Below are 20203 nucleotides of genomic sequence, written 5' to 3'. Positions count from 1 at the left end.
CGCTCTCCTTCCTCCTCGAGCAACGCCAGCGCAACAACCGAAGTTACCAACGCAAGCGCCATTTTTCTCGAATTAAACTATGGATTCAGCACATCTCTAGCCTCACGCCGTAGAATAGCACGTCTTAACCTTTTTCATAATTTCTTTTTTCACTCTTTGCCTTTTGACAACCCGTACATAAAATGAGCACATCGCATTGCCCGCACCAGTCACTCTAACACAGTATATCCCCAACAAGCCCATACCGTGACTTATCAGCAATCCTTGTTTCTGCGCACAACACGAGACTGGAATGGCCTGCCCACCGAAGTTGCCACTATCATCGACCCACTTGCATTCAAGCGACTCATCGAAAATACCCCTTTGTAATTTGCAGTATCTAGAACGACAGAAAGCTGAGCTAGTTGGTAAGGATTCATTATGCAAAAAAGAAGTGAGGCGTGCATGCAGGACACAAGAGTAGAGAAGTGCACAACACGAACGCCGTTTTTGCATAATGAATTGTAGTATCTGTCTTTGTCACTAACCACCCCCCACTCCCTCATGTAATGTCTCAGCAAGAGACCTTTAAGGAAATAAATAAATAATAACGCAATCTAAGGGCGTGCTTTTCGAAAATAATATAGAGATTGCAAAATCTCGAAAGGAAAGGTACTGGCTCGCCGCCCAGTGAGCATAGGAGAAAAAGACAAGCTGAATCAAAAAGGCGGTCCCACTGCTGTCACCAATTATATGACTCTTGTTTTTGTTGCCTAAAGTTGTCACTTCTGAGCAACGTTGTTGCTAGTGACAACACAGGCGTTGATGAACACATTGACCCGCGGATTGAACATTGCTTAGAAGAGAATAAAATGCTATCATGCTATGCGTATTATCTTCCCCGGTATCTCAGTTGCTACAGAGTTCTGCTGCTGACCACGGTTCACGCGGCCGCGCAGAGCCCATTATGCTAGAAGCAGAGCGCAAAAACGCTCGTGTACCGAGATTTCCGTGCACAGTAAAGAAAACGAGGTAACCAAAATTCATATCCAGACCCCCACTAAGGCGGTCCTCATAGTCTAGATATTGCTTTTGAGGCCGTTCTAAACACTGATTAAAGTCAATTATTAATCAATATATTTTTATTTTTTGCTCGGTGACAACGCTCTGCATCGGGCGCAATTTCGGAGCCCACTTTGGCGCACAGTTTTGAAAATAACGATGAAAACGTGAACGAAGAGGAGCACGTCACACTGAAAACTCCATGGAGATGCCGCCAATGTAAAAGGCTTGGCATACGGTATCATGAACGGCGCGTTGAAGGTAAAGTCAAACACCACGCAGAAAAACGCTGCGTGTAACTTCACACTGATGTTTTAATGTGAACGCATTATATGCTCCACAAGGCAGAAAATCCGGCGTCGTCAAGCGATGGTACCGAAGATCATCATCATCAGTGACGTCATTAGCGTCTCGTATGACGTCAGTAGTAATACAGAATATAGTAAATGTGTCAAAACGTTAATTAGTTGTAATTATGGGTAATAATGTGAAATAAAGTCATTTGAAGTGAATTGAGGTAAGTAAAAAGTGAAGTAAAGTAAAAGAAGCTGAATTAAAGTGCATTAAGGTGTAAGCTAGTTAAGGCGGATCAACTTGGATTAAGGTGGATTAAGTTGGATTAACGTTTGTACAAATTAGAGCAAGGTGGATTATGGTAGAGTTGTGCTAGGCATGGGGGGGGTGGCAATGGATGACGTCACGTATTGTAGGTGCAACCAATTAACTAGCGAAGTCATAATGCTTTCGCATTCAAATCAGGTAAGGCTATTTAAGTGACTGTCAATATATCTTTTTCTTCTTTATTTTCTCTTTAACATATCCCGTAAATGAAAATAAAGTTCATAAGTGCTACATAACTCTGAATGCGCCCTCCGTGTCTTCACTTATTTTTTTTTATCTTCTAGTGTATGCAGCAGCCTACATGTGTAACTTAAAAGACTCCAACCTTTCGCACTCTTGCTATTCCCCCCACCCCACCCCCAAAAGAAGGATCCGCTACCGCTTTCTCTCCTTATAGCTTCAGGAAGAAATATGCCTTTGCTTAGTGGTGGAGAATGCGTTCAAAGCTCTGTCTTAAGCTCACATATTTGGGAGCTCTTTACTGCAATAAACGGTCATGTGTAATCTGCATCAACCGCTTTCTGCTCACCCTCTTCGCGATTATCCATAACGTCGAGGATAAGAATAGGATAGGAAAAACAAAGCACTTACCTAGCGGGAAATTCTGTACTTAAATCTTGCTTTAAGAGAAACGAATAAATGGCAAAAGAAGCAGTAGTTGCATTTGAAAAATAAAATAAAAATAATAATAAGGTTATGGATTGTTACCGTCGTAAGCTTGTTTCGCAATGTTCACAACTTCAACGTGCAGCAGCCAGTTCTCGTTGAGAAAGCCGTTTTCACGTGTCATAAAATTAGCAACATATCCGTTCTCATACGTCCTAGCCCATTAAAAACGTCTCGGTGCTCTAAACCAACGGGCGGCTGCCACGGCCTCCACTGAAGCGGTGCACTCGAAAACTACACGGATGTTACGCTACGCCGCGGCCAGTTTGCGAATTCTCGTCAGTAACAATTAGGTTCGCCTTGCACTCCAAAGTCATGCTTGAGTTTGACTGGTAAGCTTGAGAATGCGTCTCTGTTCTGTTCTGGTTTTTCACCGTCTTTCCTTTCCTTCTTTCTTTCTTTCTTTCTTTCTTTCTTTTTTATGTTTCGTTGTCTTTGTGCTTCATATTATGCAAAACCTAAAAATCATTACCGACGGCCTTGGAGACCTAGCTTTCACTTTTGGAAGAAAGTAGGCCGCTCCTATCACTTTTATTATGAACACGTTACAAGACACAGGAGAAGAAAAAAAAGAAAGTATCGCCTCAAAAGCCCCAAGAACATTAGTCCAGAAAGCCATTTTGTCTTTACCAAGTATGGGACACACGCCAAAGGCGAAGCCTTAACAAGTAAGACTTAATTGCTGTTCATGGTATGCGGCGCATATTGTTGTATGTGCTGCAAAACAAAAGCACGCGCCCACTCAGACGCGGTGCTCGTTGACCGCCGTAAAGCTTCAGTGCTCCGCGTGGCTACCGGCGCTAACCTCTAAAAGCAATGGGACTGTCTAAACTGCAGCTACGTTTGTTTTCTTTGTATGAGTGACACCTAAAACCGATTTATGGTGTCTACTGAGTAGTGCGGTAAGAAAAAGGCTGCTGCGGTTAGGTTGCGATGGTGTTACCACCGTCTCACTGTGCTACCTTTATATGACTCGCCGTCTCTGGCGTGATCGTTGTTCACTTGAGACTGTTACGAAGCTTTTCAACTCTTCGCGCAATTCGTACTCGTCAGGAAGCGCGTCGTCGTTCTCATGCGTATGCGTCCCGTTTGTTTTTTGAAAGCTGGGAACACTTCTGTCCGCACAAAACTGCGTTTCTAGCGCGAATCGAGGGAGCGTAAATGCAGCTGCACATTGATCTGTTCAGTACTCAAGGCTGAAGCCAAGTTGCACTATTCCTACCGTGTCGTACTCGGAAGTACAACTTGCAATATATCGTGGTCTTGAACAGCGTGCTGAGAATTCTTTATGAGATTAACCGCAGCGTATTTCAAGACGGCGTTTCGCCAGTGCAGTATACGTATATGCTCGAAAGAGATGCGGCAAGTACTCGCACTTCACGGCTATCTCTTCCTTAACACCGCACTTCACTAAGTATTACAGAACACACAGTTAGCGAGCGCTACATTGATTAGCCCACTGTACAGATATCTGCGTCATGCAAAAGAAAATTTAGCCATAAATTTAATTGTGAGTAGATGCGTTGTGGTCAATGTAATCTACAGTCAAGAAAACTGCAAGAACAATTGTTCTGACCTTCTCTGGGTCGGGTTCGTTAAATTGCAATAAAAGCTGCACTGTACACTGCTGAGAATGCTTGCACGGATCACTCAAGCTCAGCAAACAGATAAGAACATCCAGCATCTTGTCAGTTGAACTGCGAAGTCAATGTTTAGGCACTATTGCTCTAGACGCTGGCCCCACGTATGTGACGTAGCATATTACGCTCCTGGTCAGACTGACACCTCTAGTTTGTAACGCACTTGTTCTCTCTATCTCATCCTCTTTGACCTGAACCAATTGAAGCATTGTGCGAATGCATGCGGTGAACACGCTATTTTTTATTTTTCTATTGCTTTTTTTCTTTGTTGTGAATTATTTAGAACTGCGTAGAATATTCTACATCTGTGTCGCTTTCTGTGGGCAAAATTGGTGCCCGCCTCTCCTGCAGTACCGTTTCGTCCGCTAAGCCAGCCGTCCGTGAGCAACACACTATGCGCGGAGCCTCCGCCCACTTTCACTTACTATAAGGCGTTGATTCGAGGTAGACACAAAACAACGCAATATTTTCTGTACATCTGTTTTATTAGCGGTGTGATCTCATTTGTACAAAATATACATCGCTAGAGCCAACACCGTTCGCAGGCTTCGGGATGAAGGTGATTCTTCCACTAAATGTACTCGTTTTAGCCACTGCAGAAAAGCTACCTGTTCTGCGCCTGGGTTGACTATACTATCACTCACTCATGAAGGTAGCGTAGGCACCTCTGACATAAACTCCGTTTGTCTTTCTTGTTTTTCTGATTTCGCATTTCAGCTATTTACAGATTACAATGTTCTTGCTGCACAGGAATCGCTTCGCTCCAATCAACGTTTCTTCTGTTGCCGATGGTAGAAGGACTGGCCTTTGGTTGTACTGCCAATGCGCGCTCTGCGTTGGTGTTTTGGCTACTAGTGAGAAGCTTCTAACTTTAACCCTTGTGGCCGTATCCGAGACCGCCGAATCCATAACCGCCGAAACCTCCATAACCGCCTCCGAAGCCCCCTCCGTAACCTCCGCCGTATCCACCACCGTAGGCGACTCCGAGGTCGTAGTTGGCCAGGATGGGTCCTCCATGGCTGACCTTGCTCACGTGGTGCACACTCTTAATGAGGAAGGATGGCCCGGGAAGGGATTTGCCATAGCCTCCACCGTATCCTCCGCCACCGTATCCTCCGCCACCGTATCCACCAAGAGCAACGAGTCCTCCGCCGTAGCCTCCGCCGAAGCCGCCACCGTAGCCACCGCCGTGTCCGACAAGACCGGCCAGGGAGACGCCGACCAGGGCGCTCACGAAGAAGGCAACCAGCTGTATTAAAAAGGAGCGGTTTTCGTAATTGTATATGATGCCACAGCGATTCTATTCTTCAGGACGACACACGTGAAAGCTTGAAAGGTGTTTTTTAAATGATCAACCACGTTCTCAAAGCGCGACTTGGCACTTCGTAAGTCCTTGGAAAAGCAATCAGTGCATACAAGGCGTTACAGACCTATCCTCTAAATACAATCCCCTCAGCGCATAAAGGTGCTCAAGTATTTCTTGCACACATTACTGCACGGGGATAGTATACTTCCAATGTCTGTGAAGGCACTCAAGTAATGTTGTAAAAGGTGCAGTTACAATTCATGACGTTGCGAAGTGTATTGCAGCCGCTAGTCGAAGAATATTCTCATGTGGCTGCTGCAGTGAGTGCTACCGTTTCTTTCGCTAAAGTGTTTAGTTGAAAAATTCATTGAGACACCTATGCCAACAGCTGCTGAGGATACCGCAAGTTATTTCGTGATACTACATATGTCTTCATAACTGCAATTATTTTTAAGCTATCAGGCTTGATTTACGAGATCGGAAATGTCTGATTGGAAATCATTTAAAATAGTACCGGCCGAATTATCGCATAACGCAGAAAAGAATGATGAGATAATAAATGTCTGATTGGCAATCGTTTAAAATAGTATGGGCCGAATTATCACACTGTCTCATTTGACCATTAACAATTGTTTCATTTGACCATTAAAAACATCACTCGCAAGGCAAGCACTCGCACAGGGTAATCTTTGAGAAAAAGCAATACAAGCCAGCAAATAGTTATCATGAAAGTCAAGTGACGACTACTATATGATTTGCATCGCGAATATGATTATCTGCCGCACTGGCGATTTCACATGCAAGCCAGTTACGATGGGTGCTGAGTAATGCCTTAAAATTAAATAGCTGGGACAGAATTCACGAAGTTCTTCGCAAGCGCGCTGGCTGACCGCCTTAGCTAATAATAAGTCCAGCATCACGATTGGCTAGAACTTGTTCTTACGAACAATTCTATCCGAGAGCTTTTTTTCAATGCGGGTCCTGGTTTAAGGCTCACATACCCTTTTGGCTGCTGACAGGCGCTTCACTTTCAACATATGAAATGTTTCATTTTGTATTATGATGCCATCAATTTAGCCAGAAGGTTATCAATAGCGTTTAGCCATGTAGCCTTGCATGCTTTCTTTACCTGGCTCACTGATCTCATCGACATTTTCTTTAACTGCTTCATTTGAGTTCTCTGTTTTGTTTGTTTGGTTTTTGCAACTCCCGGCAGCTTTGTCGCCGCTTACTGCGAATTTTTCAACTTGCTGTTCCTTATCAGTGCTCAACACTTGAGAGAGAGAGAGAAAAAACAAGGATAGGAAAGGCACGGAGGTCAACCAGAACAGCATCCGGTTTGCTACCCTAAACTGGGGGTGGGTGAAAGGGGAATAGTGTGTTAAACGCACGACTTTGTATACCCTGCTCATGGGCTGCTAAACATTACTAAGACTGCAGAGAGAGAGAGAGAGAGAGAGAAGGGGGGGGGCAAGCTCGAGTCGCGCTCCGGCACCGAGCCGATATTCCCGCAGCACAAGCGGCGGCGGGAGCTCGGCTCGGCACCCGAGTCGTTGTCCAGCGACCTCGCACCGCTAGCTATCCGGCGCTAGTGAGCAGGAGGCGGTGCTTACCATGGTCCTCATGGTCGGTTCTGCGTTCTCTGCTGTGCAGTCAAGAACTGAACTGTTGCTGACTATGGTGGCGAGGCGCCTTATATACTCGGCGAGAATGCCGGAAGGTTGGATGCACTTAATAATGAGCGCGTGCGCATAGTCCTCCTCGGCGTGCTGAATTCTGCTCTAATTCCTGTCACTTCCTCTCGCTTTTTGAGATATGGTCACACCAGGGAGAGGCAATAATCAAAGGAGCAGTCACCCTCGCTCGGGACGCGCCCGATAGCCAACTGGTTTTCGACAGCGGCGGGCCGCGCCTCGCAACCGGACAACGGAGGGCGAGGATGGATATCGGTCCGAGGCGCCGCTCAGACAATGCTGCTCTTTTGCCGTCTCGCCTATTTTTACGCTCCTCAATTGAATGGCGGTTGCGTGCCGCCGCAAGGGTTGAGCGCCGGCCGAGAGCTAACACTTTGTGGCACGCCGCAGTACCTGCTGCCGAGGGCTCGCCGGCGGGGCAACATCATCGCGCTCCAGAGGTGCGATATCTCCATTTGAGGAATAACGGTAGTCTAGACAACAGAGCCGGTCAGATCGTCGTTTCTTCTGCTATAGATTATCTACTAAGCCAAAGGTTGGGCTCTTCCGTGCTTCAGTGTAGTTACTGAAGTATTGTGGTTTTCGCATCATACGACGCAGACAAAAAAAAAATATGAGACAGAAACATTACGAAACACGAAGTAGTACTTGACTTCGGGTGTCGACTTGCTTCGCTTGCAGCTTGGTCATTTATCTTCGTTTTCTGAAGGATTGTGCAGAGCCCTTGAAACTGGCTTCAATCCGCATCCGCATTTATGAGCGACACTTCAAACACTAGCGTGGTGAAAGCCCATCGACGCGACCCATATTCACGTCACGTATGTTACCCTTAGCAGGCGCCTAGTCGATGAAAGATGAGGCGCGGAGGGGGAAGAGATGCCGGTGCTTGAGTTCGAAGTAAATTGAATTCAGTTTATTTCTTATGCAAGAAAGAGGAGCCTCTGTCAGACCATGTGGCTTGACAGAGGCTCTTGTTCCTGTTAAAGTTGAGTGTACAGCTACATTTTACCGTTCATATAGGTATATTTACATGCTTTGTAAGTACATTTGGTGACACACTTTCTTAAAAAAATTATGGGGTTTTACGTGCCAAAACCCCTTTATGATTATGAGGCACGCCGTAGTGGAGCACTCTGGAAATTTCGACCACCTGGGGTTCTTTAACGTGCACCTAAAGCTAAGCACACGCGTGTTTTCGCATTTCGCCCCCATCGGAATGCGGCCGCCGTGGCCGGGATTCCACCCCGCGACCTCGTGCTCAGCAGCCCAACACCAGAGCCACTGAACAACCCCGGCGGGTGGCACACGTTTCACACTAAAAATCATTCACATGATTAAACAGCACTACGATATTTCAGCAACACATTGTTTTCTTCTGTCTCCGGATGAGGGGACTTAATGGCTGTGGAATTCTGTTTCTGCACACGAGATTACGGATTTGATTACCTAGGTTTAGGTACATATAAAAGATACCCGCTGTCAAAACGCTGGAGCGTGGAAGTGCAACAGCAGCAGCGAGTGAACTGACCTTCGTGCTGCGTCTCGCATCAGCGCGAGCTAAGCCGCAGAAACACACCGCGCGGCGAAATGTTACCCCGTCGCAGATCGCGGAGTAGAAAGCGCACCCCCTCCCCCCTCCCTACCCTTCCCCTGGAACCTCGCGCGACGGAAGACCACGCGCCTTCTCCCCGCTTCCCTCACTTGCATGCGCGAGATAGAGCCGCGATCGCCGGCTCACCCTCGAGCGTTTTCACTCGCACATACAGCATACGGCGCACGGCGACGATTTTATCGCCCTTGGACTTTATACGGAATCTCATGTAAATGTGTAAATGCGCCTGGAGTGGTCCATGTAATTGTTGTTGCAATGAAATTGCCGTAAACTACTATTCCCTGTGAGCCGACATCGTACAGGATGTAGTAGGTAAGTTAAGCCAAGCTCTTCAAAAAATCTGGTGCAACATGAGATTACGGCAAATCAGTACTGTGGAATCCCGCTAGGTAGAGGAAGTATCATGAAATGGAAAATTGTCCTCCACCCGAATGTAGCACGAAAATACAGTGAAAACCCGTACGGGTTTCTCAGAATGAACCCTTCACAGTTGAGGAAAAATTCGACTTGGACCGGATCCGGACCACTGGGATCCCGGACCAGGAATAATTTTTCCTCAGCTGTGAAGCGTTCGTACTGAGAAACCCGTACGAGTTTCCATTGTAGTTTCGTGCTACATTCGGGCGGATTACAATTTCTCCCTTCAACATAGGATTATGTGACCTACGGTGTTCGATCATCCGTCCTCTTCCGCTGCCAAGGTCATTTCTGTGTGCTAATTTTTGGATAATTGTTGAACATTATTTGTGCAAATTGTGAACATTTATGTTATGGCGTGAATTTGAATGGAGCAACCCATTCACTCGTTTTCATCGTCCTATGTCGTGCGTAATTATTTTTTTTTCGCTGCTCTAATGATAGCGTCCGAAATGCGAGAAGTGCGGCTTGATTGCGTGCTCACACTCTTCTATACACCAGCGGCCTTAAAGGTGATCTGAAAACGCTAACTCCCCCGCTCTATGCCTGAATCGGCAACGATTTGACCACTGTGACATGCTGCGATGGTCGCGCAACTCGCAGTCACCAGAAGCCAACACCGACAGCTTACCACCACCACAGAAAATGTAGCTCTTGCCACTTGTTGCCACGGTGACACACGTTCCAGTGAGCAGACCCTAGTCATAATTGCAAATAACGTTACAAAATTGTTAACCGCGCTGTCAGTGGTTGTGAATTATACAGCGCGCTTCGCGCAAGGGCAGTAGCAGCGATCAGTGGCAGAATATTATATAGGAACTGCAGCCAGACGCTGGCTTCCTCAAAATTGCAGCGCAGGCGCTCATGAAGAAGAGAGCCAGATGCTAATTAATACTGGTGTGACGTCACTATATCGCAGGTTATTATAGGCAGAGCTAAAGTGAGTAAAATGCTTGTAACTGACAGCAAAACGTTTGTAACAGCAGCACTTACTACCTCTCACAAGCAGTTATTAACATTTTAATAGCGGTTTACTAACGCTGGAGGCCTACAGTTGCAATCGAGCTAAGTTAGTAACCGCTGCTACCTCATCTTGCTCGTACAGTGTATTGTTCTACGCAATGGTAGTATTGGTGCAAAATTTAAATAAACTGCAGCTCCCTTCATTATTTTGGATTAACATATGGCCTCTCCAATGTGGTGGCACTTTCTCCACTAATTGACCGAGCGCAGCGCTTGTGTTCTCGTGTTTACTGTGCAGTGAGCGCCGCATGCACCATGCTCTCGGATTTGACTTCGTGCAAGGTTAAGTTCTGCACGAGTTCACAGTTCTCTTGCACGCGCTACTTTGGAAGTGCAGGCATCGTGCAAGCTCTCGGTTAGCTGGCATAAGAATGTGAAGGGCAAGTTCTATGCCTGATTGGTTGTGAGGGCAGTTTAGTCAAGTCATCGGACGTGCTGAGTTGCTTTCAATCATTAGCTTGCCTGGAACGAGTTATCTCACGAAAAAAACAGCATCCAGCCCCACCATTTCGCTCCCACGACGTAGTAGAACCACGATAGCGATTATTGTGATAGCGAAAAGAAAATGCCCTCCCTTTTGCTACATGCCAATTTGTCGAAATGGTTCAATTCAGGCATTCAGTAGGTTGATGACAGGTGCCGCGAGATTGCAGAATCATGTCCGCACAGGAGCAAATGTTTAAGCACAGCGTAGTTGAGAGCAAAACATATCTCAAACAACGAGGAACCGCACAAACTCAAAAAGCACGCGCAGAAAAATGTGGCGACAGCAGCCGACGCTACGGCACTTTCCGCAGCACGTTGTACGTGTTGTCACAAGACGTTACCTCACGCAGCGCTCAACACGCTAAATGCGCCGAGCAAACAAGACGGCTTGAACTTTTGTATTAGTTTTCGAAATTAACGTCCAGCGCTAGTGAAGGCACCGCACTTGAGATAGATAGATAGATAGATAGATAGATAGATAGATAGATAGATAGATAGATAGATAGATAGATAGATAGATAGATAGATAGATAGATAGATAGATAGATAGATAGATAGACAGACAGACAGACAGACAGACAGACAGACAGACAGACAGACAGACAGACAGACAGACAGACAGACAGACAGACAGACAGACAGACAGACAGATAGATAGATAGATAGATAGATAGATAGATAGATAGATAGATAGATAGATAGATAGATAGATAGATAGATAGATAGATAGATAGATAGAGAAATGATGCATAGAAAGGCGGGGAGGTTAACCATAGTTATAGTTACGGTTGGCTACCCTGAACAGAGGGAAGGGGTAGGGTGATAAAAAGAGAAAGAAGGCGGAAGGGGGAAATATATCGAAAGAGGGACTAGAAAACAAGCCCTTGAACTTTCTGAATTGACACTGTAGTCTGCTGCACTCGCACGGTACTGCAGCGGAACTGGTGCAGAAAGTGCAGCCAAATCGAAGATACCTTTCTCTCAACGCGAAACTAATAAATAATTAAATTCTGGTGTTTTACCTGCCAAAACCACGATATGATTATGAGACATGCCCCAGCGGGGGACTCAGGATTAATTTCGACCATCAGGGGTTCTTTAACGTGCACCCAAGTGCGCGGTGCATGGGCTGTTTTGTATTTCGCCAGCATCAAAATGCGGCCGGGATTTGGTTCCGCGCCTTCTGGTTTAGCAGAGCAGCGCAAAGCCACTACGCCACCGCGACGAGCAATGCGAAACTAGCGTACTGTGTGCCAAATTTCACGATGACTATCTCGGAGCAGAATCCCGCTAGAAGAATCAAACCGAACATGTCTTGGAATACGATTGTCTTCAAGATTTTAATTGTACGAATGCCTTAATCGCGAGAAATACAAAAATAGTTAACAAATATTTTTGAGTTACTAATTGTCTGACTCGACTTCTTCATGAATATTGTATCCACGAAAGGACATATACCACCCATGCAAGAAGTATTCGCGTAGCTAACGTAACGTTGCTATTAAAATTACTGATGGATTCACTTTGAAGGCCATGTATATTAACCCATGTAGTCGCTTTGAGCATTCGCGTTCGAAACGCGGAGGGCTTTAGTGTTTGCCTAAATAGTTTTTCCTTTTCTTGCTGTTTACTAAATATTGAGTATTTTACCATATAAAATGGTCATAAATTCATACTGGAGCCTCCATTTACAATATTTTCACGTAAATAACCACGAATTAAACACTGTAGGGAGAAAATATATAGCAATTATATGTTTATAACGTGAAGGGATGCCGAAAATAAGCAGGAAACATGCTTAAAAGTGCATGCCCACAAGGCTTTAGTCAACTTTACAGGTAACTACTGTCGCAAAATAAACTGAAAACACGATTGCATGCACAATTTACTCGTCACTGCTGACGTCTTTGTCCCTATTGGCGAGAACGGCTCCGTCCTCCATGCCGCCAAATTACTGGACAAGCAGCCCATTGGGAATGGCCGTTGCACAATCAAGCACGGCCGAACATTTCGCACGGTGTGCGCTGATTCACCGCGCTACTTCGAAGACGCCTCGCTTGACGCGGTGGCACAAAAGCGCCAATGGTCTTGTCCAATTTTGCGATAAGCTCACTCTGTGGAATTTTTTTCGTTGTTCTTGTTATCCAATTTTGGTCAATTCAATACCTGGGTTCACGTATACCTTCGTTTGAAACTAATCCGCGCTTTCTTGTGTGCCCTGATTTTAGTTTACTTATGTGACCAGACTTTGTGTTGCTGTGTTTATGAGTTGACTTTGAGTTTTAGTGTGGCATTCGTGTACTTATCTGACTAGACGTTGTGTTTTTATGCTTTGGAGTTTCCTTTTAATTTTAATGCGTTTTTTTATCTCTATATGAAAACGCAACAAACAAAGACACCAAAGAAAACATAGGCGAAAATACTTGTACTTACAAAAGGATGGAAAGTTGGGCGAATTGGTACGGTATCTTGAATTTCAGCGCGAAGTGACAGACAGAGGCCAGAAGCAGACAGGACGAGATTTAGTTGATAGTTAGCGCTCGTCCTGTCTGCTTCTAGTCTCTGTCTGTGTCAATTCGCGCTACAATTCAAGATCATGTTACTTGTACTTACTTACTGAATTAAAGAAATGATAAATTAATGGCAATGAAAGTGCATCAAAAAACAACTTGTCGCACGTGGGGCACGCTCCCACGTCTTCGCATTAGACATTCACACGCGCATTAGAGCATTGCACGCATAACGCTAAGACGTGAGATCGTTCCCCACGTGCGGCAACTTGTTTTTTCATCCACTTTCATTGCCATTAATTTATCATTTCTTTAATTCAGTAAGTAAGTACAAGTTATTTCCCCTATGTTTTCCTTGGCGTCTTTGTTGGCTTCTCATGGCATGATTAATAAAAATAGGGCCCTTCGGTTAACCCGCTTCTTCTATGTGAAAAAGAGTAGCCGGCGCCAATTAAAAGCGACAACATCTGCTAAGTACCATATAATAAAAAATGCGATTAATACGCCGTAACCACATTGATACGGCGCTAATAGCGTTATAAACTAAGAGAAGAAAGCGAAAAATTCGCAATAGCAGCGCTCAGCTCGCGCGCTCTTGCGCGAGGAAATGTGGCACCGCTAGCGAAAATAAAATTCAAAGAACTCGCAGCGTTTCCAGTCGCACTAAACTTTATTAATGACGAACCAACGCACAAATGGTCGATTGTCTGCGACTCGAGGATGGCACTGCAGCGTTTACTGTCAGCATTACGGCGCGGTCCGCATGAACAGTTGGCATTCGAAATCACTGAGTCCATACAACACCTGACTGAGAAAGGACATGAACACATTTTTCAGTGACTACCAAGTCACTGTGGTATCATCGGCAATGAACGTGCCGATCAAGCTGTTCGTTCAGCTCATGTCGAACACAAGTGCTTATCGATCCCGTTGTCTAGGAGAGATGCTGCAAGGATGCTCCGCCTACTAGCACGCCAGTGCACTACATCAAAGTGGAATGAACAACATTTTATCCACGTCCTTCTATGCACCATGGATCCAACCTTAAGCCTCCGGCTTCCACCAAGACTTTCCCGAAGAGGCGCAACCCTTTTGTGTCGGCTATGGTTGGGCGTCGCGTTCACCAATGCCTACGCGTTCCGCATGGGTATGGCCGACGCCGCAGCCTGTGCACGGCAATTGCGGTGACGCGGAAACGATCCGACATGTTTTTTGCCACTGTCCGCAGTGCAGTGGGCAGAGACAATCGCTTTCCGTCGTGCCGATCCAGTTGGACGACCAGCCTCTGTCGGAAGGGAGAATCTTGAAACATCGACGCGGCCTAACATCGCATCAGAAGGCCGTGCAGGCGCACCTGCGCTTCTTGAGGTCGACCGACCAAAGTGACGCCTGCGATTGGAACGCCTTTTCTGTTACCTGTTCCTTTTTCTCTCTCTCTCTCTCTGCCCTCTTTCCAGCCCCTATCTCCGCCATGGGATTTCTTACAATAATCACTAGAGGTAACTCTGGCGCCAGTGTCTGCGGGAGCTGCAATCGGGGCGGTTCAGCCAGCATGGGAATGATGGGGAGTGCGTGGATTTGCCTAAACCTTTTCCTGCTGGCTTCACGCGGCTCTGGGACTTTGTAAGCGCATGCCCTTTAGCGAAGTGCTGTTTAATAGATCATTGCAGAACCATTATTAAAATTGCCCGACTGCAAGACTCGAACACAGGACCTCTAGCGCAAAATCCCGATATTGAAACCATTATGTCACGGACGCATTCATCGATAAGAGCCATCGGACGCCCTTATGAAACTTTAGCGGGCAAGTCAGCCCGTTGAGACGCTTGGTGCGTTTCGATTTGGCTACCTCGACAGGCTGAACTGCTGCAATTAGTAGTGATTGTGTGCCTTCGTAGTCGTCTGCCCTTCGAAAAGTATTGATTGCTCTGAAATTTAGGACAATGAAGGCGGATAAAGCGTAATAAACGAAGTCGCAAGAACGTCTGTCTGAGGCCACAAGAATGACGATCAGACAAATCCATCCATCATTCCTATGGTCGTTGAACGATCGCCGCGCCAGAGTTCCCTCTAGTAATTATTATAGGAAACTCTATCGTATCCCTCGCCCCAGTGTAGTGTACCAAGTCGGAAACTCGCCTCTGGTTAATCTCCCTGCCTTTCCTCTCTCTCTATCTCTCTCACTCTCTCTCTCTCAAGAAGTTTAAGGCAGAAACCATTCTTGATGGTTATCTATGTCATGCGAAGCATTTCTGAAAGGTATAGACGGCGCAACTGTGGGCAAAGAATGGCGACGATGATATGATGATGATGATGATGATGATGATGATGATGATGATGATGATGTGACGCCATGACGACTATGGTATAACGACGATGTTGTGACGACGATTGCAGGACCACCATCAGATGACGACGCTGGAGTGCCGGCGATAGTATTAATGACCATAGAGTAATATAGCAAATGTAAAGAGTGGTCACTTCCGTAGGGCCTCTGCGGCCGACTTCGGCGCTCAGCGCAGCTAGCGGAATCGGCGAAATGCAGCAACCTCCAAGATGACCACCGCACGCCACCAAACCTCGGAGGCCATAATTTCATCCTCATGTTTATTTTTTTTAACCGTTAATGTTGCGTGCATATCAGGGAGTGATTTCATGCAGGCGCTTGCGCTGCTCTTTATATGTTGCAATGACGAGCACACAAAGCTGTTTCACTTTATGTTAGTGCTATTGCAATTCATATTCGTTATGTTTCCAGGTGTAACTTAGTGCAGCGATCATACCAACTGTAAATGAGCAATTAAAACGTTATCGCGTGTGATATTTTATTTCTAATAATTTACGCCAAAAGGAGTATCGTAAATAAATGTGTCAAATTCCTTCAATATTAATCAGCTAGCTAGACAGCCAAGAACACGAAAATAGTAGAGAAGAATTTATTGCAGCAGGATTGTGAGAAAAGTGTCAGACACATGAAAACGGGAAGAAACTGCGAAATGTAAGGGCGAATACTCGGAAATGAATGGCATGATTGCAGTAAACTTTACACAAGCGTAACACACACACAAGACGTGTTGCAAGTTTTCAGCTAATGAAAAAAAAGAGAGACTGCACAAACATGCTAGCAATTAATCTACTCAAGATTGAGATGTTCTAGAAGGAATAAATACGACGCTGTTTCTTGCACTTCTACAAAGGTGGGCGAATTAAAGTAGCGAGGAAGGAAGGAAGGAAAAAGGGGAGGAGTAAAGGCAGGGAGGTTAACCAGTTTAGCTTAACCGGTTTGCTACACTACACATGGGAGCGGGATGGGGGGAGGGGGGTGAAAGATGGGGAAGGGAGAGAGAGAGCACATAAGCACAGCACAAACATCGTGAGTTAGAGTCCATCACTCTTGCGTGGTACGTGATATCACTGTCACAGCCACTTGTCCAATCCCGTCTGTTTCAAATACCGAAGTAGTCCCTTCGTCGCCTTCAGCTGCGATGTCTTCTGTAGGCGGCATGTGAAAATTGTTTCGAGGGACAATGGTCTAGTATCAAGGTGCGCTAGAACGGATGTTAGGGACTGTCGCTGAACATTATATTCAGGACCGTCGCACAGAATGTGTTACAGCGTCTCCTCGCAAAGACAGGCATTGCAGAGAGCGTTGTCAGCCATTCCAATGCGAAATGAGTAAGATTTCGTGAAGGCCACCCCTAGCCATAAGCGATAAGGCAGAGTCGCCTCTCTTCGGCGGAGTCAAGTTGGCATACAGAGATGCATCAAAGGGGGCAGGTGGTATTGATGGTTGCTCCGGTTGGTCTGGCTGTTTGGTGTGCACCATAGAGAGAGCGTGATCTCCTGTGCAAGCACTCGAAGTCTGCTAGCTGCGTCGGACCGTGAAAGTGGTATGGCCTCTACTTGTGTGTCTTCAAGAGCTGCCCGAGCGGCATTATAGGCGTCTTTGTTTCCTATGACGCCGCAGTGACTTGGCAGCCACTGAAACGTCACGCGGTGTCCTTTCTCCTGTGATGTATGGAGTAGGCATCTAATATCGAATACAAGCTGTTCTAACGGCCCGCGACGCGTGCCAAAATAAAATGGCTACAAGAATAATTGGACACGCATCAACATCCTGATCTCGAATGTGTAATCCAGTGAGTCCCTCACTCACAAAACAGCTGCAAGATATTGGCATCTCATTTAATTAAGCACTTCGACTGTGTTTGGGGTCTTCACCTGCTCTCTTTGAAGCCTTGTAATCGTATTCTGATACTTTGAAATTTCCCCTTGGATATATATGATGTCCTTTGGCTGTAGAGTATTTTGAGGAAGGAATAGTGGAGATTCCTGCGATACGTAGAATGACAGAGGTAGAAGGTAAGCAATACTGGACCCTTCAAAGCTTTTGGATGTAGATGCTACGTGCCTTCGTGTAATGCATATTTTTATCTAACACAGCGACTGTCTCTGATATTAATGTATGTCATCAAAAAAAGTGGCTGTCAAGGAAGTACTGTCATGAATGCTAAGAAACAAGAAAATTTCTACAGTAATGACTCCAGAAACAATTAAAACATGGAAACACGTACTTTCAGTGCAATGCAAAACAGCTAGCAACGCTCGAGCGCACATAGCATGGTACAGAGGTTGAGAGAGCGCGCATTATTGCCGTATTGCAAGTATTGCACGTGTACCGGCTTTGGCAATAGCCATATTTCTTTTGAAAAACTGGCGCGAAATACTTATTCAAAAGCCGCTGCTGCTACCTTCTTGAATAAGTCAACATAAAGCTCTCTACACTGAACGGCATGTGTTCATAGGCCGCATTTCTTAACGAAGCATTTCACTTTCCTTTCTTTTCCAACTTTGTCTATGTTTCGAACGTGCCTCGCAGCTCAGACGCAGCCGCATCGCTGTTATCACTGGCATCTCCACTCATTGCTGCGCGTGCTAAAAAAATTATGTAAAATAAAATTCAACGTTGCAAATAGGCAGCAGCTGTTTATGGCTTGAAAGCCGTCGTGCCCCTCTGCGTCACTCATCCACGCTGTTAACAGTGACACAACGAAATACGGGGAGAATAAGTCTTTAACAACGTGCAAAATATGCGGCCTTACCATGAAACCGTGACGATACATTAGTATTAGACGCTGGCAGAAGAACCTAACAACGATCCTCGGGCGCATTTTACAGAGTATATAACAACGTCGCGAGTCCGGCGACGGGGTCTGCCTGGGCTTCGCACGTGCTAGGTCGTGCCACCTGCCGAGTTGCTAGCTATGGCCGCAGCCGTCGTCATGACCGGATCCAGCTCATTGGGAAACACGTAAGGCGACCTGCCGGAATCGGTGAATCTCCATAGCTCGGCCGCGAAACGGCTCGAGTGTCCACTTTTGTCGTTTACTATGTTACTCTATGTTATGGCGACAATGTTGTGATGACGGCGGCGTGACGAAAACGTGATGCCAAAGCTGGAGTTATTCCGATCTAATGATGACGTAATGATTACACTAGTATGACGATGACAGCATGACGACTATGATGACGACAAAGTAATGACGACGATGGCTTGACGACAATGAATTGACGACAGTGCAGTCAGTATGACAACATGACGACGATGGAACGACCACGACGGCATGACAGCGACCTTATGATGACGCGATGTCTACGATGGTATGAGTACGATGGAATATATGATGACGATGGTATGACGAGATTGTTCGAAGACGGCGTGATGACGACAGCATGACAACGCAGTGACATCAACAGAGTAAAAACGGCGCAAAGACGACATGACAAGGAAAGAATGATCAAAATGTCCATGACGGCAATGAAGTGTCAACGCAGTAACGACGACAGCGGGATGACAACAGCATGTTGCTCTCGGAGCACACGGCTGCGCTCTCATGCATCGTCTGCCGCCGTGAACCGCCTTAATTTGCACTAAATCCGGCGTTTCTTTTTTTTTTTTTTGCACTATGTTCGGGGGCTTTTCTAGCTGTACTGTTTTCGGGATCGAGCCACATTTTTTGGAGCTAAATTTGTGCTTCCTTGCACGTGAGCTTGCTTTCACCTTGGCTCTGACTGGGCAAAGAAGTCCGTCGCACTTCAAAAAAAAAAAACTCGTTATGATCGTGTCATGAACTCGAATAATAATAATAATAATAATAATAATAATAATAATAATAATAATAATAATAATAATAATAATAATAATAATAATAATAATAATAATAATAATAATTTTATTTACATCAATATACAGGACTGGTATTCGACAACGTCTGGATGCTTAGCCACAGGCTAGTTATGGATCCATGCACATATATGAAGAAAAATAAACGATTCAGACACGGGCACAATCATTTTTTGTTTTGGATTAAAAGTCACCAAATTTGTAGGAAGGAAGAAACAGAAAGAAAAGAAAGAAATTCAACCAAACAAAAACCAATGAACTATGGAGCAGACCGCCGCAGGAGCGAAACGTCGACAGCCCCTCCCGGCTGGGGCGCGCGCCAGCCCCAGCATGCCGACGACACAGCCATCAGCCGTCCACAGCCCCCACAACACAGCCGTCCACAACACAGCCCCCCCCCCCCCCCACCCCTCCTAAGGCCGGTGAGGCAGCACGCATCCGAGACAAGACCCATGGCTTCCCTCTCACGGCAGCCCGCACACATGCATGCTCGCAATCAGAATGCATGAAACTGCTACACATAACTTCGTTGTACACATATGCAATTTTTCAAGAAGTGGTTAAACATTATGCCGTTTTAGCTGTTTGCAAAAAGACTAAAACCTCATTTTTATTCAATTAACGCAGCAAGAATGTACACTGATGCGTTATACATACATTTGATGCACAGTTGTCAAGTAAGAACATGGGTACATACACATTTGCACTCACATTACTATTCAATCAAATACATATACATAGAGGCAACAAGAAAGTGTAACAGTAACGCTGTATGCAGTTGTTAACATTGTTGTAATTTTGGTTAAAGCCTAATCAGTTTAGATCAGAGAGGAACAATTCGTTTACCATGGTGTTAAATGTAACCAACTGCTTAATGTTTGTATAGGAAGCGAGTTCCATATTTCGACACCTATATAATGTACGTGTCGTGATTTGCTTTAACATGAATCGTTACCGAACTTACAATGGCTACGGCTTCATTGTAAACAGTGCGCGCTGTTCG

At 45.6% G+C, this 20203-nt stretch overlaps 2 protein-coding genes across 3 annotated transcripts in view; one reads left to right on the top strand and one right to left on the bottom strand.

Moving 5' to 3' along the window:
- The window catches only part of LOC142587313 (tachykinin-like peptides receptor 99D), an 837205-nt gene that overhangs the window by 682697 nt on the left and 134305 nt on the right, over positions 1-20203 (top strand). The gene's annotated exons all lie outside the window — the stretch shown is intronic.
- On the bottom strand, positions 4840-6899 carry LOC142588438 (uncharacterized). The gene is made up of 2 exons (XM_075700220.1): positions 6888-6899; positions 4840-5217 (listed from the first exon to the last, which is right to left on the bottom strand). Exons 1-2 carry the CDS (start codon positions 6897-6899, stop codon positions 4840-4842), a joined length of 390 nt encoding a protein of 129 aa, XP_075556335.1.

The sequence above is a fragment of the Dermacentor variabilis genome, chromosome 1 (genome assembly GCF_050947875.1).
Source record: "Dermacentor variabilis isolate Ectoservices chromosome 1, ASM5094787v1, whole genome shotgun sequence".
Taxonomy (NCBI): domain Eukaryota; kingdom Metazoa; phylum Arthropoda; class Arachnida; order Ixodida; family Ixodidae; genus Dermacentor; species Dermacentor variabilis.
This window is presented reverse-complemented; position numbering and strand designations above follow the sequence as displayed.